The 27,156-nt window shown below is 42.0% G+C and overlaps 2 protein-coding genes across 2 annotated transcripts in view; both read left to right on the top strand.

The window, feature by feature from the left end:
• The first annotated feature begins 5,766 nt into the window (after positions 1 to 5,766).
• LOC138609767 (post-GPI attachment to proteins factor 6-like) lies at positions 5,767 to 17,041 on the top strand. Its single transcript, XM_069682416.1, has 6 exons — positions 5,767 to 5,851; positions 10,513 to 10,702; positions 11,255 to 11,462; positions 15,703 to 15,836; positions 16,482 to 16,750; positions 16,959 to 17,041. Exons 1-6 carry the CDS (start codon positions 5,767 to 5,769, stop codon positions 17,039 to 17,041), a joined length of 969 nt encoding a protein of 322 aa, XP_069538517.1.
• The window catches only part of tmem8b (transmembrane protein 8B), a 34,079-nt gene continuing 23,595 nt past the window's right edge, over positions 16,673 to 27,156 (top strand). Inside the window, exons 1-2 of the mRNA XM_069683116.1 lie at positions 16,673 to 16,750; positions 19,333 to 19,715. Of these exons, the coding sequence (XP_069539217.1) occupies positions 19,383 to 19,715 (333 nt within the window). The 5' untranslated portion in view covers positions 16,673 to 16,750; positions 19,333 to 19,382. The remainder of the gene's footprint in view (positions 16,751 to 19,332; positions 19,716 to 27,156) is intronic.

The raw sequence follows: 27,156 nt of genomic DNA, 5'->3' as shown, positions 1-27,156 counted from the left end.
CACGGGCTGGCTGCGTTTTCTTTCAGGACACTTTTGGTGGTGTGGACACTGTTGAACTCGGACAACCACAGAGCTATCTTGGCACTTACACTTTCTCGTCGCGGGTCGCCGTTTCCAATTCCCGCTGGATGTCCTCTTCCGTATAAATGCTCAGCAGGGCCTGCACTTCCTCGTCGATCCATCTGTCGTAGGCTTTCCTCTGTGACTCCATCTCAAAGCACGATAAACAATCTCGAAGCACACTGATGACAGTGAGCTCGCAGCTGCAGTCTTTTAAAAGTGGCGGGTGAAATAAAACGCTGCGAGTACTCGACCAATCGGAAACCATCAGCACTGCAGGCCCCGCCCTGAAAGTTCCTGGACCTATGGAAAGTACGACCCTCTGAGCAGGGACTTTTCAGGGGGTGAATCAATTCCCCTTGAACTGAACTTAGACCCTGGTTCCTGCTTTTGAAACGCACAATTCCTCAAAAGGTTCCCCCTTCCTGGGGAAAGTTCCTGCTGTCTAAAAGCACCATTACTGTGGCTCAACATCAACAGATCCTGGTGGAGGAATAACACAGAGAAAAGAGCTTCATAAGGGGGCGCTGTTTAGCTATAAATATCCACCACAGCCTCAACGGACGGAACAATTAACTTTTGACAGAGGAGCAGTTTTGAATAAAATCTTAAGTTAAAGTTTCCCTAAGATGTGAAAGCTCAGTGCAATTATCTCTTTATGCACACTTAAAGTAAAGTCAAGTGGAAATATAGGGTTTTATTTTGTCTGTAGAGCCAGCCTGCTGTTTGTGTTGAATGTTTGGAATATATAGATTATACATAGTACTGTGTTATAGCAGGTGGGAGAAGGATGTGGTCTAATTCATCACATGCTGCAGACAGAGTGTGCTGTGTACTGACGCTGAGCCGCTGAGGAAGAGTGCTTAACTTTACCAGCTGGCCACTCTTCACTCTTTCTTTCCCTCTCGCTCGCTCGCTCTCTCTCTCATCCATTTTGTCAGTTTATCTCTTTAACTGAGCATGTTGCACACAGTTGGTATGCTCACACGGTGGTATAGACCATCTGAGTTCACTCTGGCAACAAGTTACACTTTTCCCTCCATAGGACTTTTACAGGCTGAGGATTAAGTCCAGCAGTGGATTTAAATGTCTGAATGTCTTCCGATGAAGCCAGCTGGTTAAAATGCTTAACTGGAGCTCTTCATGCTCTTCTGTGTATGACCGTGCAGCTGGTGGAGAGCCTCACCTTAGGGAGAGCAGAAATAACTCTGCCCGTGATGTGCGTGCGCGTGTGTGTGTGTGTGTGTGTGTGTGTGTGTGTGTGTGTGTGTGTGTGTGTGTGTGTGTGTGTGCACCGCCCACACGCACATCCTCCTACCACCAATTTTTCAAACCGGTTTGCTGGTTTCGCCTTCATCTTCTTCCTCCAAATGTCACCGTGGGAGGCATTACCAAACAGCATGAAGTAGTTTTAAAAGTTCAGATTTCATTGAAGGAAGCGAAACCTGCCAGAGATTTAATGATTCCAAAAAGTTTTGCATCTTTTCAAGGTGACAGAGGACAAAGAGGGGAAATGCAGCATGTTGATCAATCGGGTATTTGTGGTGATTTATGATTCCGCTCCGTCTCTCTTTTGTTAAATCTGATCCAACCTTTCACGCTGACTGGGATTGCTCTTAATTGCTGTAATGATCCCTCTCTGGGTGGCTTCCAGCTCTCCTTTTACAGCAGGGTGAGCTTGTCCTTTTGTCTGGACAGAATATCTGGCAAGCTTTCCATCTGATGTCAAGTATTTTGGCTTTGAGGTTGTGCCACAATTTGCAACTTGGAGGATGACAGCTCTCCCTTGCAAACACCGGATTTAAAAGGCAATTTGGACATTGTTTCCAGACACACACGCAGACTGACACTCTCATTAACAGCTTTGTGCAGTCAAACCTGAATGTATCTCAATCTTTGGAGGAAGCAGAAGCCACTTGATGAGGCCTACAAAACCCCCAAAAAGCATTAATTCCACAATCAAAAGTGTCGAACCTGGCACAAAGACTTTCCCTGTTAGGAAAGTGTGCATGCCGCATCAGTGCTGTGTTTCTTTAAAGCGTCATTTAAAAGATACATTGTGTCTGCAGCTGGAAAGGACACACCAGGCTGTTTCAATCAGACACAGTGATGCTGCATTCTAGCAGAGCTGCTCATTGCGGCCGGCCAAACACGATGGGTTGCTGTGCGTGGGTCGTGGGATCAGGGGATCTGGCAATCTTTACAACTTTTAATAAAACTTAGACTGCTGCCAAGAGAATGCCAGGTATTCCCACGTTACACAGCCACAACAAAGGATATATTTGCAGAGATTCTTGCTGCATTGTTGCTTATCCTCATCAAGGGGATGTGTTTATTCTCCCCTCATCTTACCAGAGAGGAGTTTTACTTAACTGGTCATCCAAAATGTGCTGTATGTCATTCCATATGTTGATTTTGAGTTAAAACTAAGCTTGTGTGAAGGTCAGAAATAACTGGCTCAAATGGTGTCAGCTCTGCACTCCTCTAGATTTGGCAAACAAAAGGTCGGCCTTGAATGAGTTTGTTTCCGAGTTGTTTTGGTCAGTAAGTGACTCTGTTCTTCCTCTGGAGGAGGGCAAGTAAGAGACGATGTCCTTTCTTTACAGGTCGACAAAATATCAACATCCTGCTGTGACTCTCCAAAGCAAACCTTTATTGCATGGCTTTTGTGAGGCTCAGTGTAGCTTCTGACATGAACGATAATATCACGATACAGCCATACATCATGATATCTTATAAACTTCTTCGGCCATAAAGTAGTCGGCTCGAGTCATGAAGTAGAGACGAGGTGAGTCACCGTCGATTATTGTAATGCACGAGTCAGGACGATGATGTATTGCTGTATCGATATTTTGTCCCCACCCGTATTTCATAAGGTGCTTTTCGACCTTTTGGTACCAGGAACTTCAAATAACTAAATGGTTCCTGTGGCCCATTGTATTCTGCGTTTCCACAGCGGCCGGGAACAAATCAGGCCAATGACGTCTGGAGAAGCAGTAAAAGTAACTGCACTACCCCACCAAAGATGATGCTATAAAACGCGACGAATGGGCCAGTATCATTTGTGTGACACTACAGTTAGCCTGTTAGCATGGAGGAGATTCAACTGCTGTTTTTGATTGTGCTTTATTGCATTGCAAATGGATTCATTGAATCAGTCGGCCCATCTGTCTCAGGCTTTCTTCTCTGACTCCGTCTGAAAACATGATAACAGTGAGCTTGCAGCTGCAGTCTTTTCAACATGGAGGGTGAAATAAAACGCTGCGGGTACTCGACCAATCAGAAAGGGTCAGCACTTCAGGCCCTGCCCTGAAAGTTCCTGTACCTTTGGAAAGTACTACCCCCCCGAGCAGGGACTTTTCAGGGGGGTAAATCTATTACCCCGGAACTAAATTTAGACCTTGGTTCCTGCTATCGGAACGCACAGAGTTCCTCAAAAGGTTCCTCGTTCCTGGGGAAAGTTCCTGCTGTCAAAAAGCACAATTGGTAAGCTTTTTCTCAGTATCTGCAGCCTAAATGAAACAATCTCCAGGCAGATTTGGTGACTAAACTGTAACTTAATTTACCTGGAAAATAGACGTCTACTGGGTTAGTTTAAGGTCAGCAACACGGTGTCCCAATGTGAACTTCAGCCTTCTTCTTATTCTTAACCCCCGAGACATTTTTGCTTCCCTCAGTGCCAATGTTTCAGTTTAATGATTCATTAATGTCAAATACATTCTGCCCAACCTGATTCAGGGGCTCATTCACTGTCTGACGGATCGGCTCGGACAGTTATGACTCATGTTGAAGTCACACCACAGCCTAAAAATAATCACCAGTGAGAATTTGGGTCAGTCTTAATGTCCAGCTCCTGGAGGGAAGAGGATTATTGTCTGATATAGAGATTTGTGGAAAATTCGGTTTTTTTCCTCCTCCCTCTCGATGAGTCTGCGGGCACCTGCTGAACACGAGAGAGGCGCTTTAAAAGGAACGAACAAACTCCTGGAGAGAACTGTTTGTGTGTTCATTCAGGAGCCGGTGATGTTTTTCAAGTTAAATACGACTAAAAAAACAACAATTCAAAATCTAGATACCTTCTTATTTCCAGTGAAGAGCAACTGTATTAATGTCTTTGTTAGTCCATGGGACAGTGGACAGTTAGTTTTGTGCATGTTGGCTTTACTTCCTCACTTTTGAGGTTGGAAGGACACAACTGCTGTGTGTAAAAATATAAACAACCACAGAGGGTGGCAGTGGTCGAAGGGTTGGTGGTTTGTCCTGTCCAAATGTGAAGAATCCTTAGGCAGGACACTGAACACCAAATATTTACATTGGTCAAAGCAGCACCTTGCACAGTAGCTCACTGCCATTACAACACATTGTTGCACATCCATTTGAAACACATTTGAGTATTTGAAATTTGAAAAAAAAAACCATACAAAATAAAAATACAAAATATGACCATGTTTTAACACCAAATAAGGACACTTTATGTTACATGGCACAGGAGAGAGCGGAAAGTCCCCTATTAAAAATACTGGCAGTTTATCTCCCGGCCCTCCAGACTGCATGCCAAAGTGTTCTTGGGCAAGATACTAAACTACACATTTCTCCTCCTGAAGGGATAGCCATCAGTGTGTGAGTGAATGGGGTGAATGTGACATGTAGTTTAAAGCAGGTCGGTGGAAGACTAGGAAGTGCATTCCAATTACCATTAACTCTTGAAATTAAAGTATAAACTGTATATTTCTCTTTTTTCCTCTATATTTATTCACAAACAAGGACGTGCAGTCTGTTACCCACACAAAGTGACACTGATTAATATTTGAAGGACAAATAAAAAGAAACCCAGCTGTTGATGCTGTTCAGTCGCCTACTTCAGGTGCTCACTATTGTTGTGTATTTCAGGCAACACCTGAAATACACAACAATCAAAAGTTGCTAACAAAATTGCATTGAAGAAAAATTGGCTTACTTTTTTGGGAGTAGAAGCCACAAAATATGTCTCACCATTTTTAACAGCTGCAGTATCTGAGAGTTTGAACACGTAATGCATCATCTTCTGTACCAGACTTCTGCAAAAGGTCCATCATTTCTTTTATAGGCATCACAAAGTAGGTAAAGTGTCAGGGTGATAAAACAATGTTAATTGATGTAAGTTTAAACTGTTAATGGGGTTTAAAATCATGAGAACACAAAGGAAAAACTAAATAATTCATTGCTTTGATAGATCTCTTGGTCTCAACACAAGTAGGTTATCTGTTTTGTGGCACATAAAAACACACTGCAATGCAGATGCTAGATAAGCAGCCCTATCTCTCAGTGCACACATGTATCTGAGATCAGATCAGGACAGATGCTCTTATTTCCCCTCCAACTTCTCTGTCCCGGCTCCTGGTTGTAGAGCCTGCGGGGGGGTGCAGCTGCAGCCTCTGTGCGCGTCTCGTGTGGTGGCCCGGACCCCGAAGTGACGGAGCCTTGTGCTGCAATCTACGTGTGCAGCGTCCGCGGACTGACAGGGCCGCAGGTCCAATGAAAACCAGTCGACATATTGAGGTTGTCAAATCAAAGCCAAAGGGGAGGCGCTGCGCGGTCGTCGTCTGAATTACGTCATGCACAAACAGCTGGTCGTTGGCAAAAAATCCTGAAAAAATGTAGACCAGCACAGCGACGGAGAACTGCACCCGGGCTGGAGCCCCTTCACTGAGGATTTGGCTTTTAACGATGTGGCAGCCGGAGCGCCGGGGCTCAGGATGTAGCCCTCCGAGGCTCCTCTTGCTTGTTTACACCTCCCTGTGCGCGCTCGGAGGTGAGTGTGTCCATTCAGTGTGTGTGTGTTTGGCTGTGATTCACGGGGAGCTGTTCCTTTTGTCGAGGTGCTGAAATCCTCCAGCGGCAGCATCGAGTCCAGAGTCTCCTGAACATCCACAGCTGCTGCTCCGCGTCTCGGCTACCAACAAGCCCGTTTTCATGAGCGCAGTCTGGCTTGAGTTACGTGACTCATTGGAAAGGTGGCTGCTAATAATGGCATCAACACACTGACAGATGCTGCTATAGGTTGTACGCTACGATGCTGAGGGCTGAATGTGGCTGGATGCTCTCGTTGTTGTTGCCTTTGGTTGGTAGTCGATTTGTTTCTCGTTGTTTTGCTTTGTTAAAGAAGGTGAAGACAAGTTGGCATGATTCACAATAGAACCAGGTTCAAGAGAGAATAAGGCAATGTTTATGTTCAAACTGGTTGTTTATTGTGTTTTAATGAAGCCTCATTAAGTTGAAAGGGAAAATATTTTATTGAATATTGAAGTGAAACCACTGAAATACCTTTAATTTCAGCTCCTTTTGTCCTAAAATATGAACAGAAAGTACAACATCCTTTCCCCTCTGCCTTTCTGTTTAAAAATATCTCATGTAGACATGAAGAGTGATTTTCTCGTGTTTTGTGTCCCATCCTCCGAGATGCCTTCGCTGCTTCAAGACATGAGGCGTGAAACAAAAAAACCTCAGCCCGTTATTGTAGGACAACAATGAATCCATACCTTCAGAAAATGCTGTACTGGCTGCGGGCATGGAAGAGCTTTACTAAGGTCCGTCTGACAGGGTTGCAGTCCCCTGACAGACTTGTTGCTGTTCTGCTCCATCAGTTCTGACAAATCTTTAGACTTAGATGAAGTCAGTGAGATCAATTCCCCTCCTCTCTCATCTGATCCCTGGCTTACTGGGGGTGTTTTTGTAGTATGTATCACAATGAGGGTATAAAAGTGATATTACTGAGAGGATTCAATGCTTTTCTTAAAGACAGTTTCTATGGCTGGTCCTTTTCTTTATGATCAGCCGGAAGGGCTCCGTTTTGCATTGATTTGTTAGTATTTCACGTGACAGCTCCATTGTTGACGTCTTTGTGGTTGGAAGAAGGAGATCCATAATTTTCAATGCTGTGTGTTCGATTTTTTAAATTCTGTTTGGGGTTGTGGACAACATGAAGCAGATGATTCACCAGGAGTGGGAAACGATTCTGCCTTTTCATCTTTGTTGTTTCTTCTTTCACATCGAGATCACACAGGAATCGCGTTAATAGAGGAGGGAATTTGAAAAGCAGCCTTTTACTTGCGCTGTAACCCCCAAAAAAATAAAGTGTAAAGACGATCCAGCTAAGCATGCGAGGATGGATCTGTACTTGAGATGACAAAAAGCAGGATTATGTCTGTATTAAGCCTCTCACGGAGTAAAACAGTGGTAGGGAGGCGCTCATTGAAGAGATTACTGAATTCAGAGCCGCGCTGTAAGAAAGCCTGAGAGCGTTCTGCAGCTTTTATGTGTCTTCAGATGAAAATGTCCTCACTTAACTGGCAAGCAAACATGCACATTTACATCATTTGGCAGGTTTACACCTTCACAGTTAGAGTGTGGAGGCTTGATTGTCAGTGAGACGTGCTGTTCATTGGGGTATGTTTCCATTACTGAATGTTGTTTTGTATTGCCATAGTGAGGATGTGAAAATAGATATGCAAGTTAGTGATTCCTAATGAATTACTGTGGTTTTCAGTCTTGTGTTCAGTGTGACAACAGCTTCAGACGCTGATATGTTCCTAATGTAGCCGGTTCTGTCAATCGATTCTAACTGTATCCACCTACATACCTTATACACAACAAAATATCCATTGTGACGCGAAATCTGGCAGAATAAAGGTTGTGGCAATAACACATTTCTTACAACATTGATCATTATATATTTACATTTTTGCTCCTTTCAAACTGCCTCGTAAAAAGCGATGCACTTGCAAAACCCATAATAGGGCTTGTGTCTTTGAGTTTTGAGCAAGTGTGATTTCCCCTTTATTAAATGTTTGAATCACTTCTGCTTTCAGGAAAGAAAAACTTAACAAATGGGAGATAAAACTGAAAAAAACCAACGATTTTATGTCACACAAAGCTCAGTTCCTACCTCCGGTAATCATCTCACAACACGTTTTGGGGTTCACGGCGCCAATGTTGGAGACCACAGATTTGGAGAGCGTGTGGATGCTTATTTTGGTGACTGTTTTGAACATGAAGTCATGTTGCCTGGAGAACAAGTCAATGAGCAATACACCACAATTTAAAGCCTTGTTTTGAATAGTAACCACAATCCATAACCAGCCTTGTACACAGACGATTACTTGAAAAAACACCTCTGTGGTTCTCTCTAATCAAAGAACAAAACATGCACTAGGTTTGCTGCAGATATCAGCTGTGTTAGTGCTACAATCCTCCTATTGAGTGATAGCATTTCTGTCAATAAATCAGTCATCGGTATCCATGTAATAAAAGATGGCCCTCAATGTAAGGAAGGCTCACATATAACGCAGATAGTGGACCAGAGAAAGGCTTGAATGAAACTAAAATCCAGTCTGGGAGCATTGTGTTGGATCAGGCTTTAGCTCTTGACAGCAAGATTGCTTCATTCTTCTGAGTTTCTGCCTCCTTGTTCTGCGCCTTTAGTATTCAAGGTTGCTTCCATAGGTGAGAGGCAGCGTGAGCTTTGAGGGCTGGTAATAGCGTGGGGGGAGAGGAGCAGAACAGAGCCATTTTTCTCTTCTTCCTGACACACATTGGAACACATCGCACATTGAAGAAAATCTTTTGGCTCTACGCATCCACGCCTCAGCTCCCCTGTCACTGTTGAGGGTCACTTGTTTTTTTTTTGTACTCCGTGTCATCATCGAGGTGAAAAGAAGAAGAAGCAATAGCAAAAAAAAAAGAAAAAAAGCCGGTGTAAATGACTGCATTAGCACAGTGAGCTCTCTTACTGTCTCACTACAACTCTTACATAAATTGGGCTTGTGCTGTTTTAGCGGCACAGGCTGTTCATTGCATCCTCAAATTGAATTTTTTTGGTACAAATTGCAGGTGAGATTTAATTATCCCCTGTAAAAGAAAGAAAGGGATGAAAGACATCGCCACAGGTTTTTCAAGTACACATGGTAGAAATGGTTTATAAGCAGAAAAATAAAAGGAGCATGTTACAAATGGAAAATATTATCCTCCAGCGAACCATCAAAGTGCCTCCATATTGTTCCCATGAAATACTGCTCCCTTCTTTCTTATCTACTTATGTTTATAGTCATGATAGCACTTATATTACAGATGCAATATGTTCTAGTGTAGCAATTATATGACTCAACCACAATTTCCCCTAGATTTTGCCCACCCGCTGGGTGTGCTCCACACCAGCCAGACTCATGTAGGTAATATGGGAGATTACACCTGTCACTTGTTCTGCAGCTTTTATACACGGAGCCTTTGGTGTATGTAATCCAAGGATTTGACTTTATGCAGGACGCGAGTGAGCCTGCATACATACATCTCCCTCAGCTGCTTTAAAAGGAGTTAAAGTCTGTGATCACATATTTAGATGATCTAGCTCTCTACAAACAGTTGGCCGGGTTCAAGGAGAAGCTTGTCTTTACGGGCTTAAGATGGAGAGACTGCTTATGCCTCTGTTCTGTTTACAAGAAAGATATTGCTGGAATGTTGGAAATGTTTTTATGTTGGATTTACTCTTTGTAAGCAGAAGTATAGAAGATGGTTGCCATGTAATTTTGTGCAGTTATCAAAAGTCCCCAGAGAAAGAAGTCTAATGACTTTGGAGATCAAGCAGATGATATCATGCTAACACAGCAAACCAAGACGGTAAACATGGTAAATAACTTGCAATACAAAAGAGTGTTAGCATCGTCACTGTAACATTTTAAACATGCTAACATGCTAAAGTAAGATGGTGAACATGGTAAGCATTAGACTGTCCCTGCCTAGCATTAGCATGTTAGCGCTGCCGTTGCAACAACCTGCATATGAACAACAGCATCTAAGGATTGTCAGTCTGAAAAAATTAAGTACACTACACTAAGATGGTACCTACACTCTACAGTCTTAGAAATAACATGTTAGCATTGACATTTTACACTTGTGAGCATGCTAACACTCTAAACTAAGATGGCTAACGTGGTGAACAAATTACTAAACCACGACATGTTAGCTGGCTAGCACGTTAAACTAAGAATACAGGCGGTTTCATCCCCGTATCTGCTTAGGTTAAGCATGTAAGCATTGTCACTGTAAACATTTTTACATGCTAACATGCTAAATTAAGATGGTAAACATTCCTGTAACTGCTTAGCTTAAGCATGTTAGCACGCTAAAACACTATTAAAATGGTAAAAATATTAAGCCTACTGTCTCTGCTTAGCTAAAGCATATTAGCACTGTCATTAGTCATTGTTAACTTTTTAGCACCCTTACGCAAACAGATAAAACTAAGATCGAATGTGGAAACACTACTCCTGCCAAACATCACAACATCTGCATGTCACCGTGAACATGTTGGCCAAATTTAGATGCAACTGTTTGCACATTTTCTAAATAAGTCAATGTTCCTTATACTCGTCCTCACACATATTTAAGAACATTTTCTGCTGGTTGTCTCCCCCACAGATTGCCTTTTTGTGACTGAGTACTTCACCCGCACGCCTCGTAAGCTGAATGCTTTCAACTCCTTTGCGAGTGTGGAACTGTTCCACTTCAATGTGCCTGATGACACCATGATGGCCGTATGGAACCTCATCACCTTCAAGGAGCAAGGCGGCACATTTGGAGACAGCTGCCCGAACCGCAACGTGACTGTGTAAGACACCAAGTTCTCCTCCCCTGAAGTTACTTGTGTTCAGTTAAAACCATTTCTTTGTTGTTCCTTTGGTACACTTAGATGCTGATGTCTGCTGCCTCTGTATAGTGCATAGATATTAATAAGCATCATATTCACTTTACATTTTGCTAAAAGGTTAAAGCAGCTGGTTAACGCTGAGCAGTGTCAGCTATTACCGACATCCTCGACATATGGAGGAACTGCTGTTAAAGCATTAGCTGCATTCAGCTTTAATTTTGCCTGTCTATTTTTATCATGTTGGTGAGCAGAGAGCTGGTTTCTCAGGTGACTCTTCTGTGTCCCTGTAATGTTGTGATTGACGTGACATGGTTATCACTTTGAAATGTGACGGGCTGGATATGATTATTAATGTTTTGGATTTGAATTTTTCATATTTGAAATAGAACAAGCCATCTGTGCTCAGGCTGTCAGCTGTTCCTATGGGTGAATTTCACATTTCAGCAGATGCCTCTGTTGTTTATGAAAATATCAGGCCTAACAGGGATTGTGTTTCTGCTCTGTGATGAACAGGTACTTCAGGTCTGGAGCTCCTCCAGTAATCAATCCTCTGTACACCCGCTTCCCTCGGGACACAGTCGTCCCAGGATCCTTCGCAGTGACTCTCACCTGGACTCTTCCAAACCGTACAACAGGAGCATTCAACGTGACCAGCCCGCTCCCTGGAGACTGGTTCCTAGCGGCACATTTACCCAAGGATGAAGGCAAGATCTCAGTCAAGGTGAGTCTGAACATTTTCACAAAATAAATCTTTAGTTTCGTGTTGAAATGAAAACCCTTTACTATGATATAACACAAGAGCCAACAAAGACAAAGCAAATAATGTAGTTAATGTTAGCTTTGTTGTGGGTTAGCAAACTCTCCCAACAGTTGCTGCTGCAAAGCTAACATAGCATAGCTAACGTCACATAAAGTAAGCTGAATATCTGAACTGCACTTCTTTCCCAATTCACAGAGCCACGTCACTGTACAAACATCAGATTTTTTCAGCAAATACAGAATGATAGCAGATTATGAAGGTATTTTCTTAAAGGTGTTTAAATCTAAACATCAGAGTCAACCTTCAATAAGACTAAGAACTGTTAGCCATACTGGTTATGCTGGAGGCACAATAATACATTCAGCTAAACACTAACATCAGCATGCAAACATAATCACATTTTCAGTCACAACTTGCAGACTTGCTTTTAATGTTTACCATGTTAGACCAGGATGTTAGCATGCCAACAGCATAACCAACTAACATGCAACGCTTAGTATACCTGAGGGTGGTGGGATTGTTGTAAACTTTGTAGGTATATAAAAACCAAACAAAGTATTGGTCAAGTTAAGATGTGAAAGTTAAGACATGAAAAAATTTCAAAAATTTCCTGGCAATCCATCCAATAACCTCATGGTGCTGGAAGAAATGACTATACTGTGCAGGAACCATCTGTATCAAATTGCCATGCACTCAGCTAATCTATGCAAGAGATGTTGAGATATTTTACCAGATAAGTGACCAAAAGTGGACCACCGGTCCAATAGATGAGCATTTCCAACCCTGTAGCAGGAGCCGGCATGTAGAAAGAATCCCACCCAGCCTGTTTAAAGCAGCAAATGAAAAGCTTTGATCTCAGCTTTGTTATACATCATTCGGTAATAGAGAGCGCTAAAAGGGAATCTTATTAATGTGAAAGTGTTATGTAATGTATCTTAAATGAGATCTACATCTAAAACATTTTCTTCACGGTGACTTAACTGAAAAATGATGTAAGTATCTGCTGGGATTAGTATTCCGGTTTGTGCTGCAGAGCTCAAAGAGGCAGAACAGAGTCAGAGACTTTCTCCTTCATCTCATCACGTTTTCCTATTTGGCCACATAAACACCTGCTGATTTCCATTTCAGCCGATTTGTATGTCACTGGCATGGTGTTCAGTCGTGCTTCCTTTGTGATTTCCTCTGGCTGGCAAAGGGGTACCTGGGATAAACAACAATCAGAAATATCATCAAAAGTTGCTATCAGAATAGCATGTACGGAAAAATTGGTTTGCTTTGGCAGCAGTGGGAATAGAAGCTGCTGTGGCTAAATGGTGACTGGCCTCCGATGACACACTGTGAAGATGGAAAAAAAATACCTATTCCAAATTATGCTCTCTGAAGCAATTCTCCAGCAGCCGAGATGTGATGTTTTCATTTCAGAGAGGAAACACAGGGTGGAAGAGAGAAAGAATGCACACTGCATTTATAAAAAATCTCAAGTCAAATGCTGAACTAAGCACACATGAGATAAGGATTCACAGAAGCAGCAGCAGAAGTGTGCTCCATGTTTTCTTTGACTTGCTATTTCCCTTGTTGCATTGAAAAAACGCTACATGGCTCTCTTAACACAACAACATTTAGATGATTTCTATTAGCCATAACTTTGTGTGAATATTTTCCTTAAGAAGAAAAGAAGTTACACTGGATATGTGGATATTACTCTATTGCTTGTGTATGAACTCCTAACTCTAACCATCCATACAAAGCTCGGTGTTCAAGACAACAAGATGTGACTACAGTAGTATATTATATTAAATGTTTACCCCTTCATCCAACGATCTTTGGGCGACCAAGCTATCATATATCAGAGTCATGATTCTGCCATTTAGTTTGAGGTTCTAGTAACATATTGATAAAAGGGAGGGTTGTGGGAATTAAGTGGAAAATATAAACTATCAGTACAAATTGGTACTTCTGGAGGGGTTTGTTTTCTCTCATAAGATCTTTAAAGTGGTAACCTTGAAGATCACAATTTCGTTCTCTTTGGCGGCACCTGTGGCGATAAACGGTAATAGCAGGAGAACACTTCCCAGATATCCAGACAGTGTCTCATGTGTGACGTCCCCGGTTGGCTCCGGTTGTAACTCTTGATTTTCCTCGCTGACGGTCGCTTTCCTTTTCAGACTGTTTGCCTTCATCTGAGCGTCCAATTTGTTTCTTTTTCGGTTATTGTTGAAGTTGTATCTGTAGTCATCCATCTTTTCTTTGTTTGTTCAGCCATAGTAGATTACTGTTTACTCGCAACACTTGCAGAGACCGGAGAAGCAGCCGCTTAGCTCCACCTACCCTCTCTGGCAGACCAACCACTGCTGGCTGATGGAGAACGTGTCACTAACTGGGCGCCACTTGTGATTTTTTCTGCAAAAGTCACCACAGACACCCAGTCTGTAATAATACTACATACTGCAAATGCAAAGGCTTTCATCAGTGGGCCATAGGCTCAATCACAATTGTGTTACCTCATTCGGCGATAGATAGTGACTTAACAGACATTTATTTACATGAAAATCTTCGAGATTATCACTTAAAGAACACAATTGATGTGACGTGACAAACGTAGTTAATTATATCAAATGTTTAATCCCTTCATCAAACCATCTTAGGGCTATCAGATGTTTGTTTCTGTGATTTCTGTTGTATCAGTGTTGTGATTCTGCTATTTAGTTTAAGGCTTTAGTAACACATTAATACAAATAAGGGTTGTGGGAATTAAGTGAACAATATAGACCCTCAGCATAAATTGGCTGCTCTGGAGGGGTTTGTTTTCTCTCTGAAGATCTTTATGCTTAATAATGAGCATTAAAACCATGGTTACAAAGTGGTTTGCTGCTGTATACTAGGCTTGCATCAAATTCAGGGTATTGGAAAGTCAGTTGTCTACAGTTTGCAAAATAGAGCTGTAAAAACAGCAATTAAATATAATTTCTTTTAACATAATTAATAATTTAAATTGTTTAAATGTTTGTTTTTTGTAAATAAGCCAAATTTCATGTGACCTTATAAAATACACGACTACAATCTGACGCAATCTCACACGTTTGCAATAAAACCTTATGTGAGCAGTATGTAAGTGAATATAGAGGAGCTCCCTTCTGTCTCATTGGTGTGTGTAAACGGGAGTATTGAAGATATAACACTTACTCAATTCAATTCAACACAACTAATTACGGACTCAAAGATGACTATAGAGTTCAATAAAGCTGAACATTAGCTCTCAATGGTTGCACTTATTGCAGCACTATTGCACTGGATTGCATTGGATTACTCAGGTGTATCTAATTTAGCTGGAAACCTATTGTATACCCCTGAGTTTTCCTTAAAATTACATTTTCTCAGCAGGTCATTGTGTCTAAAGGAGCTAAAATAAAGCAATTAGTCAGGGTTTCAATCGGGAGTTTTTGCGCTCTATAGCCAAAAAACGAATTTTAGAGGCTTTCACATCCTGTCATGACTCGTATCCTTGGGGAAGTAAAGTGATCCTGTGTATCTTCTGGCATCTAAATAGTGCAATTCAAAGATATAAAACAGCATTAAAAGCTGTCTGCACTTATAGCGTAAAAACATTAGCCTTGAAAAACCCATAATGGCTGCAGTTTAATTAAAACCCAATTTGCTCTACATGACGCATGTGCAGGTCCACCTGACAGGCTGTAATAAATCAAAGGGTCACCCCGGCGGCTCCCAGACTAATGCCACATGTCACAGTAATCGTGGCTCGAGCAGGATGGGTTGGTCACTGTTTGACAGAAATAAAGGGCCTCATTTGGCATTCACACCTGTCCTTTTGAATCAGGTGCGAAAGGGCCCCGTCCTTTCTAAAACAAATTTTTACAGCGGATCGTGTGCAGAAACAATTCACGGCCTCCTGCCTCCGAGTCGTTCCGTCTGCTCGGCTCATCTCACAGAGTAATGCACATCAAGCATTAATGGTTCAGAACAACACAGAGTGAAATAGAGGGTGCATGTTACGCTGTGTGGCAGGCAGAGCGAGGACAGAGTGATATTAATCCAGCAGGGCGACAGGCTTTATGCACACAGTCCATTAGGAATTTTCAGCCAGTCTGCATGATATCTAATCTCCTCCTTACCGGCTTTTAAGAAATATTGCTGAGTTAACCAGTGAAACACCATCTGAACCCCTGCTGTGTGATCTGTGCAGGGTCTGTCTGAAGAATGCCAGTATCTGTTCCAGCCCCAGCTCATCGTCCAGAGGCTGATCGGGATTTCGGTGCTTTATCCTGGATACTTCATCGACCAGATGATCCCTGTCCACAACAGATCTGCACTTTATAAGTAAGTCTCCTAACTGGGACTCCATAGAAACAAAAGTTAGAGTAGGTTGGCTTTTTGTGGACTATCGAAGAGAGAAAACAACACTTTAATTTCTGCACAGCCTACCTCCCCGGTCCACCCACTCGTCTGCCTCCTAAGTAATGATTTACCTGCAGTCTTCTCGATGAGCTTACCTTGGATTTTCATTTGAAAAAAAGATGCAATTTTCAAGTGTGTGCTTCTAGTCTGACTTCCTTTATTAACTTCCTCCTCTTGAAAAGTCACCTCAAGAGTGTAAACAAGAGCTATATGAAACTCTCAAGGTTTATATTTATTTCTTTTTTATGATCGTTTGAAGCCGTCGCTATAAAATAATGATGTGAGTGGCATTGAAATGTAAGTTTATTATTTAGTTATTAGTTATTTACATCTAAAGTAAGTTTTGTGTGTACGTCTGATTACACTTTGATTTTGAAAAGTCTTTTCCGTATACCAGTATTGCTATGTTACGTGTTTTTTGTCTAATAACAACCCAACCCTTGCCTTCATAACATTTATATATAATTGTTTTTCACATTTTGCTGTGTGATATACTGTATAGCCTAAGCTTGTATTTCTACTGCCTAAAACATGCTTCTCTGTGTGTGTTTTTGTCCGTGTGTGCAGAGTGTTCATCCCCAATTATACATCAAAGGTGAAGGTTCAGCTGGTAAACTGCAGCACCAGGAACAAGAGCAGCGAGAGTTGTCCCGTGGTGCTGAAGATAAGAGCGCGGGCGCCTCCGGTGCATAACTCAAGTGCCCTCGACTGCAGGGAGTGGAACCCTTGTGAATTAGACACCCTTGTACCTGCCTGGGAACAATGGTACTACATCCTGGTGGAGAGATATCTCAGTAACTCCAACGTCTACTTCCGCATCGGGGTGCAGGTCACAGGTGAGTTTGTTTTACACGCAGGGTGTCATGCATACTTACTGTAACAGGCTGAGTAAGCCTCCCTTAACCAAAGCAGAGATATGCACGTTTACTTTATCAGGGAAACAAAACATGAATGCATAAAAGACAACAATAAAAGAGTATTGATTAGACATTATCACTACGGCCATGCTGGAAGAGGCCCTTCATCATCTGATGCTCATTTCAGGCAGCTTGCAGATGGCATTTGTCATTGTGGTTGAAAAGCAGCATTTCCAGCTGAAACTGACTGAAGAACAAGAGAATGCTTAATGTGAAAACATAGTTTAATAGTGGCAGAAGCAGAGAAGAGTAATGAAGCCAATTACACAGTGCACAGTAGCTGCTCAATCCTTTTGTGAATTTTCTTTCTGTAAAATTAAGAAGTGTTGCAGTTTATTTCTAATTACATTGAGTTGCATAATCTGGTTTTAACTGTTGTCTAGACTTTAGAAACATAATAACACTACAGTAAAGTAACATATTATAAGGTAAAATGGCAGATTATTTGTATACTGGTAACACATCAATGTGCCGATCTCATTGTAATCCAGTTCATTTTAAAGTGATAATCTCAAAGATCTCAGTTTCTTTTACTTTGGCGGCCCTGGTGATAAACGGTAATCGCGGGAGCACACTTCCCAGATATCCAGACTGTGCACCAGACACCCAGTCTGTAATACTGCAAATGCAAAGGCTTTCATCAGTGGGCCATAGGCTCAATCACCATTGTGTTACCTCATTCGGCGATAGATAGAGACTTAACAGACATTTATTTACATGAAAATCTTCGAGATTATTACTTTAATTAAAACAGCAAGGGATTAAGTGCAGCCCCTTCTTTGTATACAGTAGTTCGTTTATTTACTCCCATTAGAGGTTTTCTGAGCTCGAGTATTTCACCAATTTGAAAATTAAACAACATTATTTAATGTTTCATTAGAGTTAATGTGTTGAATCTGTCTTTTCTGTGATTAGTTTTATGTGAATTGTAAAGATGTTTATCAAATATGTTTCCAGCATTGTCCATAATATTCCTCTTGTTGCTTTTGATGTGTAATATAAGACGGGGTTGTTTCTATAAATCCAAGAACTCATAAATTAGGCCAAACAGAAGCGCAGAGTAGAATGCTGCAGCATATCATATCCAATATCTAAAATTACACGGGCAAAGTACAAAGGATTCTTGCTCTCAATTTGCACAGGTGCTCTTTAGAAATGAGGAATTCTTGGTGGCATAATTTTGTCCTCGTATCAAAGCAAAAACCTCCAACTGTCTTAAAAGCGTATCCAAGAATCTCATGCTTCTCGCAGATATGTGCGGCAGATATTTTGGGTGAAAAAAGGGAGGCCACACACAGTCGGACCATTTAGATGCTTATAGACAAAGAGAGCGGAGCCCAAACTGAGGCGATTGGTGGTGGACTTCTCAGAGGCCGCAGGTGCCACGCTTAAGTGCTGCGTGCTGTTTGGAGGTTGTGGAGCCCTGAGATATTCTTTATGCGCGCTCCACAGGGATGGCTCACAAATCAGCAGGAAGTCGACTCCAATGTAGAGATCTCCCTCCCCCTGTTGGACACTATACAGTGCACTTTGTCACCATGGCAACACAGACACTAATTATTCACACTCTGTTTCTCCCCCCGGCCTGTCAGGCAGATCTTACTTGACCTTTTGTGGATTTAAATTGAAGAACACCTCAGGTTCAGGGAGCATCTGGTGTCCTCACCTCCCCGTGCTCCTTTTCTCTTATTGGTTCTCATCATGAGACGTCTTCATTCTCGTCTACAGGTATCACAGTGGCAGGCGAGACAGGAAGTGGAGAAACTGGGTTACACTTTATTATTTATTATTGTTGTTTATACAGTATTTTCACAGCAGGTGTCTTGCCCTAAATAGATCACTGGGCATCAAAGAGCCTCTCTGTGTTGTGCTGTATATGAAAGCAAAATGAAGCTAACTCCTTGGATTATGTGTTTTATCAAACGTTACATGAACTATATATGTGGGTTTTTCTTGTTCCTACCGAAGCTACATCTGCTGCGAGCCTGCGGTATTCTGTGTTTCAGTATTTTTAGGAGTGCTTCAGCTGCCTGAGCGGACATCAAAATACTTCAAACCCTTTCAGAGACAACACTATGCAAACGAGGCCGAGCTCGAAAAGCCTTTGAAATCCTTCCCCCTCGGGGATTGGTGGTATTTGACGGTACTTTGCCAGTTGCCATCAATGACCATTTCTCAGCGAGTTGCTTTGTGTTGAGTGAAAGCAGACGGTTTGCAATTACTGTGAATCTTTGTCTCATTAAAAAGCAGTCTACAGCACAGAACCTTGCTGTGTACATTGTGGGCGCCAGCCGAGGGGGATCGTTTCAATTTGCAAAAGACTTGTTTTCTTAGTTTTCTTTATAACGTAAAATAATTGACTTGGTTATCATCAGCTTGTTGATTTTATAGAAGATGTTAAGGTATATTTTGAAACCCTTCTGATCCAATTCACCAGAATGTTCAGCTCATGCAGGAATCCATTGATTTCCTTTGTCTATTTGTCTTCCTCTTTCTACTAGACTGCTCCAAGTCCAACTTGTCAAAGGACCAAGCGCAGCCGGGCTCCTCCATGAACATGCCTCAGTCTTTTGGGACAGCGATGGGTTTCTCTCTCTCTGACACGCTGTCGATGGCCGCCCTGCCCGGCCCGTCGCAGAACACCAGCCACCTGCACACCTCGGAAGACAGCATCGTTTACATAGCCCCCACCGCGGCCACCAACAAGTGCTGGCCCATCCGTCCCACTCTGCGCAATGAGCTGGACACCTTCTCTGTGCACTTCTACGTCTTCTTCGGTCCCAATATATCGATTCCACCGGACAGAGCCGCCGTGTTCGCCATCAACCTGATGCCTGTTTTAGACAGCGGAGGAGTCCTCAACATGGAGCTCAAACTCAACATGGTGAGTCGCTCTGATGAGACCTTTCCTGCTTGTTTAAAAAGTTAAATGTTCAAACTAAATTTGCTATTAGACAAATTGGTATTTTCATAAGGATAAACACAGCAAAAATTAAACTAAAATGTATTTTTACGCTTTGATATTTTATCTTCTTTAAGTAAGGTTATATTTTTGTTTAAAATTCGTCGACAAAAGCCAAAATTCTCATTTTTATCATCAAGAAAATAAGGTACATGTATTTATATTTAGTTTCAGCTTGGCCAGGAATAAGCGTTTTGTTATATCTTATCAATACTTCTGAAACTTGTAGGCATTTCCTATATTTTGCCTCATACTATACTTCTGGATAATCTGAAAAAATATACTGTATATTTTAGGGTTTTAAAGTTGTAATCTTGAAGATCTCAGTTTCTTTCTCTTTGGCGGCACCTATGGTGATAAACAGTAATTGCAGGAGCACACTTCCCAGATATCCAGACAGTGTTGCATGTGTGACGTCCACGCTTGGCTCAGGTTGTAACCCTTGATTTTCCTCACTGACGGTCGCTTTCCTTTTTAGACTGTTTGCCTTCATCTGAGCGTCGAGTTTGTTTCTTTTTCTTTGGATTTTCACTTCTTGTTGAAGTTGTATCTGTAGTCATCCATCTTTTCTTTGTTTGTTCAGCCATAGTAGATTACTGTTTACTCGCAACACTTGCAGAGACCAGAAAAGCAGCCGCTTAGCTCCGCCTACACTCTCTGGCAGACCAACCACTGCTGGGTGATGGAAAACGCGTCATTAACTGGGCGTTGCTTGTGATTTTTTCCTCCAAAGTCACCACAGACACCGAGTCTGTAATACTGCGAATGCAAAGGCTTTCTTCAGTAGGCCATAGGCTCAATCACCATTGTGTTACCTCATTCAGCGATAGAGACTTAACATTTATTTACATGAAAGTATTTAAGATCATCACTTTAATACTGTACATTTGGATAATTGGAGAAAAAAAATGTTTTAGGGTTTTAAAACAAACATTTTCATTCAAAATGTTGAACAGGGCTCTGTAGCTCATGCTGTATGCATTTAGATTAAAAGGTATTAGATTGTAATCGGGAAAGTAAATATGTAATAGTAACCATAGGGAAAACCCCGAGCCACAAAGGTGAATAATTGGGCTCCCTGCCTGCTTAATATGGATGCTCGTACGGTCAGAGGCTTTGCTGTGGGAGCTGAAATAGTTCGCACTGAAAAAGGTGCCAGTGTTCGATCTGGTGACATATGTCTCTAATGGAGAGCGGACAAAATGCAACAATCAGCCGGGCAGGATTTGATACATCTTTGTTAAGCTGTCCTTCACATGGTCATGGCGTTAGGATGCACCTGCAGCCACTCGGGAGGTCTGAAAGGAGCCACAGACGGGAGAGTTAAAGCCTGGCAGATGGACTTTTAAACACTTCACTCCTAATAGAAAACAAGCCAGCCCGCATTGAAACAAGTTCAGTGTGAAGTTTAAAACACTGACAAATGTCTTTGATTGCTCAGTTCAAAGAAATATCCTGACATTTTTGGGAAATATGCTTTTTTCGCTCTCTCTGTGGGAGTTGGATTGATATCTGTTTCATCTCTCTGCATTCAGAAAAGATGTTGGTCAAAGATATTTATAGCCACAGAAAGGAGGAAAAACACTCCCTTCCAACAAGCTCCAAAATAGCGAGTGAACAGACTCTGCGGTGGGACTGTTTTGTTGACGACTCTCTTAATTTTAAAATGACCTATTTACATGTTGACTTCTTTGCCAGCAGAGTCGCCATCAAAACATCAAAGAGTTAGGGAAGTGTGCAGAGTCAGGGTAAGTGAAGTTGCATGCAGCACTTCCTCTGCAGTGAGCCCATAAACTTAGCTAATAGTCACTTAAAAGCTTCGATACAGATTATAATTGCTCTTAACATGCATCAATATACAGCGGATACACAGAGCTGAAAGGACACGTCAATAAATCGATGGAGTAATGCCAAAAATCTGAATGGACCATTTAAAATGTGAATACTTGCAGGTTTTCGTCACTTTTCTTTGATATAAAACTTCCTAAGAGTGTGTACTGTTGGACAAAATGAATACATCTGAAATGAATGTCAAATTGGGCTCTTGGAACCTGTGATGGATAATTTTCTGTAGTATTTTAAGAGATTTAACAGACAAAGTATACATCTATCGTTCAAGATAATAACATGAGAATCATTACTAATAAAAATGCTTTGTTTGTTGCAGCCAGACATATAAAAATGACAGGTTTGAAGGTGTTCTCATGCAGCCTCTATGCAGTTTATCCAAGGCAAACCAGGTCAGTTTTATTTGTGTAGCCCAAAATCACAATTGGCCACAAAGGGGTTCAGCCCGTAACAGATGACAGAACTTTGACCTTTTGTTCGAATAAGGACAGCGTCCCAAAAAATACCCTTCAACTGGTGAAAAAAACAATAAAACAGAGCAGGGACTCCTCTCACAGCACAGACCATAGCCTGTATAAAAAGATGGACGACATGACAGTAAAGCCAAACATCTCTAGCGCCCCCTGCTGGCTGGCTGCAGTATAGCTCATAAAGCCCGCCTCCTCCATGTTAACAGATAAGACATGAGTCAAACTATTAAATCAAAATACATGCCAAATAAATGTTTCTCAAACATGGTTTCTGTCATTATAGTTACTTCTTATCATGTTGATTTATGTACAAGTTTATTTTTAATTTGATGCTGTAAAAGGATGATTGACAGATCTGTTGACAAATACGGCTCCTGCAGCTGGTTTGTTCCGGATTAGCAGAGTGGAGGAGGAACGGTGAGAGGAGACGTAACTAAAACAATCACTACAGTCATTGAAGTTTACATATCTGTGAACGTTAACCTTAGACCAACACAAAGAAGCTGTTCTGCTGTTAAATACGCCGACGTGCAGAATCCTTGCTGGGTTTTTTCGGTAAGTTAAGTGTGTGTTTTGGTTAGCAGAAGTGGCTACAGCGGCTCCACCCGCCGATCTCTACTGCGCAGCTCTGGCTCCAAATGACGTCACAATTGCAAGATGACAGCGCCCATCACTGGGGCTATTTTAGCTTCAATTTCATACAATGATAGCAGATGGAGACTCGTCGTCGATCTATATATACAGTCATTGGCACAGACAGACATTTGGCACCACCAAAGACACACTTGATACATTTTATGAAGAAAAAATTAAAGATACATGTTGAATGTGAGGGGCTAAGGGACCTGGAAAGAGGACCACACAAACACAAGAGACAAAGAGAGAGAGAGAGAGAGAGAGAGAGAAAGTGCAGGTTGATGCTCCTTGGGGATGATTCAGATCAGCATCAGGATAAGACTCTGACAGCCGGGAGAGAGAGAGAGAGCGAGGTCCCTGTTTCCACACTTTGTGATAAGCTCGGCTAAACACATCTTTCATCTCCGCTGAACACACGCAGATGAAATTGATAATCAATCTTCTCATCTAACCGCTGGTGAGATAACAAACAGCCTTATTTCCCGAAATGTCAGAGAAGAGCACCAATATTTGACTTTTAAGGAAATGAGAATAATTGGCTGTAGTTAATTTGATGGCTTATTGATTCATTGCTCGGATGCTGCGCTGATACGACGGGCTGGTGTCAAGTCTCACCTCACAGAAGGCTTGTGGTATTAGCAGTGAGACGTTCTCCGCAGAGACACTGTCATACTGTATTATTCTATGGACAGATTTCTCCCCCCTCTGCGCAGATCTGTCACTTGCTTGTCACAGGCGCAGAATCCAGTCAGCCGCTGCCGGTGGGGGACTGTTGCAGATTTGCAGGGCTTTAGGAGACAATAGCTGGAGCTGCTTGTCGGCCTCGCATCACTCTGTGTGAAAGATTGTGAAAGGGATGCGTCTGGATTTTACTCGCACTGATACCTCAGCTGGCAGTGGATTGCTTTAATCGCTTTAGATCCATTTTTAAGTTTTCTTTAGGTATGGCTCATGCTGAGGAAGAAGCTGTGATCAGTGTAATGTGTGTAAGTCTGAGACAGCATCGGTGTATGCCTTATAAGCTTTTATATGACACTTGTTTTTCACAGTAATACCACACTGGTGTCACCTCCTCCTGGGGACCCCCCCCTTGTCAACCCCTCTAGCGTGTTTACCTCAGGCCTCCTGAGTTGGAAGTGCCCCAAAACCTCCAGAGGAAGGCCCACAGGAGGCATCCGAATCAGATACCAGAACCACCTGGGCTGTTTCCTTCCTGATGTCTAAACATGTGTCTAACTGGGAATCTACACCGACACTGTAGCTTCAGACAAACGTGCGCGACACGGCAGCATCTATTTTGCAATCTACACCGGCTGCAACAACAGCAAAGATGAGTCTCAAAGTTAGCCAGCAACATTTCTAAATTGTGCATAAATTCTGCATTAATGTAGGATGTAGAAGTCAAATGAGAATGAATTAATAGGATAGGTATACCCAGATGTACGTACTTTCTAATTAATCTCACCTGCTCATCTAGTCTATCAATAACTTCAGCAGGAAACTGAAATCGAAGTTGGCCAAAATGAAGAGATCAGATCGTTTAACATGGATTCCTTGGTTGTGGGCATGTATTTACACAGAAGTCAATGGCTTTCTCCGCTTCACTGACGCGCAGCGGGGAGAAATAGACGTGACACGTAACACAAACGGAGCAGCGGAAAATTACTCGCGTATTACGCCCACCTGCCACGCAGCACACGCAGCTGGTGGAGACTGCAGCATTGAATAACATTGGAGCGGTTCTGTCCCTGCACACAAAAGTACGCTTCAAATACATTGGAGGACACTCTGGACCTCTGGAGGACACTTGTCTTTTTTTTTACCTGCCACCTTTTTCTTCTTTCCATCAATAACAAAAAAAGTGTAGCCTTTTGGTTAAGATTAGATCTGCAAATGCCTGCATTAGTGCACCGTCCGTCTGGTTATTTTACAAGCTGTGTTCAAAATGCCATACTATATACTTTATTATACATACTACATACTGCGTTCGGCGGAACTACTGTATGTAGTGCGGAGCTGTTTATTATTTTTATTATTAATTTATTTTGCAGCATGCTACACCAGGTGCCAGTTTCCGGTTTTGGAAAGCAGAAGTAAACAATTCCCCCGCCAACAGCAAAAAGCTGCTTCTTTAGCTATAGCGCCCCCTCCTGCTCTTCTGCTGCCATCTGCCATTTCAACTGCCGTTGTGATGTTCCAGCGCTTTGCATTGTGGGATACAGTAGGCGAGGTAGACTGGTCCGATGCATACTGTAGATTTTTTCTGAATCAGTACGACACCCGGGTATTTTTGGCATATTTTGCACACTACATACTACATTTTGGCCAAATCAGTACCTTCTGCTAGTATAGTATGGCATTTTGAACATAGCCACTGTCTTATTCTTTATTTGTTCTTCTATTTATTCATGTAAAATGTCACTTATGTGAAACGAGATTTGATCAGAAAATATTGCACTGAAGCCAAAAGAGAAAAGAAGTTTAATTGATAGATTTGGAGGGCGAGATTCTTACAAAACCTTTTTTTTTTTTTTAAATATAATGCCAAAAACAAGACAGTTTGATATTTTATTCAGCAAAATTAAAACTCTTCATAAGTCTATTTTAATGACTCTGTACTCTGGGATGTGCGGCGTATGGTTCTCATGCCAGCTTCTTCAATGTGTCTGCATTAGTTGGCATTGTTTCCTGCTGGCACTTGTCAGTGTAACTCCTGGGAAATATAGCGAAGCCACCTGAGCACACAACAGAGATACAACGGCCTTCTTCAAAAGTTTTTCTGTCTGCCTTTTTAATACACAAATGAATATAAAAATCATCAGTGAAAACAGAACAACAACAACCGTTTGGAAGATGGATATTTTCCTACAGTTGTTTGTTTCCGTCTGTAACCTCGAGCATCACGTTGCTGGAAGACGGCACCTTCTGAGTGATTTATCCCTCTGCCACTCACGTTCCACAATCCTGACTAACAGTTGCATAATGGATCCGGCACATAAATCACGATATTAAACGTGATTAATGTAACTTATTCGCATCATTGTAACAAAGTGCTTTCTGAGTCAAAGCAATAAATAAACCCCCAAACTAAATTAACATTAAAATCCTGGACATTAATTTAAAAGGGGGCACAAGAAGAATGAGATTAACAACAGTGCTCTTACATCACAAAGGTTGTAATCACAGGTTAATGGGCGGCACAGATGCAGAGTGCGGAGGAGCGGTCAGGGGAAATTATATGAGAGCTGGAAGAAGGATTGAGACAGAAAATGTATCAGTGAAATCTTAATTTGAGCTCCACACACTCAGGATAAAAGAGTTACCTGCAGCATGTGAACGGTTCAGTGATAGATTGGGAAAGCATCAAACATCACCAAAGAGTCATTTTCATCCTGAGAGCATCTTTGTTCCTTAATTTGACTTTCCTGTTGATCGTGGACAAGTTACATGTGACCAATATGAGCAATTGGAGATCAACATTTTGAAGGCTGAGGCAAAATGATTTTTGTCAATACAGTTCAAATAACCTGAATTATTACATGCGGAAATAAACCCTTTAACCTGTTTTGGCGACATAGTTTGCCTTTGTCGATTAGTTTATTAAACGGTAAGCAGATGCATACACATCATAAAAATAGCTTCACCTAAGACACCTATCCATCCATCTTGCCGCTTGAACTACCCTGTATCCATGGATACACATTGAGAACAAGCAAGCTCTACACAGAGAGCCCCCCAGCCGGCTTCCAAACCCAGAAGCTTCTACCTGCAAGTCAGTGGTTCTAACAATTACACCATCCTGCCGCTCTGCAGTACTTACTTGTTCATGCACTGTATATCTATTTTCCATTACATTAGGATCATTTAAAGAAAATCAAGTGCCAGGTTATCGTTTGTTTTGCCAGGGGCTGGATTCGAACCAGTGTCTGAACGTACTCATAAGCCCTTTTTACACTGCCAGTTCAAGGCGGGATTATTACACCTCTGTTCCGTTTTGTCTTCTATGTAAAACTCATGGAGGCGTAATGGTAGGGCGAAGTCGTTCCCCCTCTGAGCCGACATCGGGGGTATAACAGAGGCGTAACAGAGGCTCAACGGCGTTTGTGTAAGCCGGCAGGGCTGAACAACGCAGTGCGTGTGTATTTGAAGCACACGCTGTTTGTTTACACCTTGCGGACGTTTTGCTTCCGCAATGCAGGAACGCTATTTAAAAACACACACTGGTTGTGGCTTTATGCCGGCGTTGCTTGGTCCAATGTAAAATGATAAAGGTAGCATGAGGACGGAGCTTCGTTACAGCGCTGAGGCGGAACCGCAGTGTGAAACAGGCTTTTGATTCAACGGCCAGGTATTCTATCCATTGAGCTGATTACCCTGCATTCAAGGGTTTATTTGGAGTTTTCAAATCA

The sequence above is a fragment of the Semicossyphus pulcher genome, unplaced genomic scaffold (genome assembly GCF_022749685.1).
Source record: "Semicossyphus pulcher isolate SPU_LCO1_2020_fin unplaced genomic scaffold, fSemPul1.0.p SCAF_6, whole genome shotgun sequence".
NCBI classification, from domain to species: Eukaryota; Metazoa; Chordata; class Actinopteri; order Labriformes; family Labridae; genus Semicossyphus; species Semicossyphus pulcher.
Note: the sequence above shows the minus strand (reverse complement) of the source record. Positions and strands in the feature narration are given on the sequence as shown.

Excerpts from the sequence above, each read along its gene's own strand:
- LOC138609767 (XM_069682416.1), top strand. The coding sequence starts at position 5,767 with ATGTGGCAGCCGGAGCGCCGGGGCTCAGGATGTAGCCCTCCGAGGCTC. Across the intron at positions 5,852-10,512 it reads CTCCCTGTGCGCGCTCGGAG|ATTGCCTTTTTGTGACTGAG; the intron begins GTGAGTGTGTCC and ends TCTCCCCCACAG. Across the intron at positions 16,751-16,958 it reads CATCGGGGTGCAGGTCACAG|GCAGCTTGCAGATGGCATTT; the intron begins GTGAGTTTGTTT and ends TGCTCATTTCAG.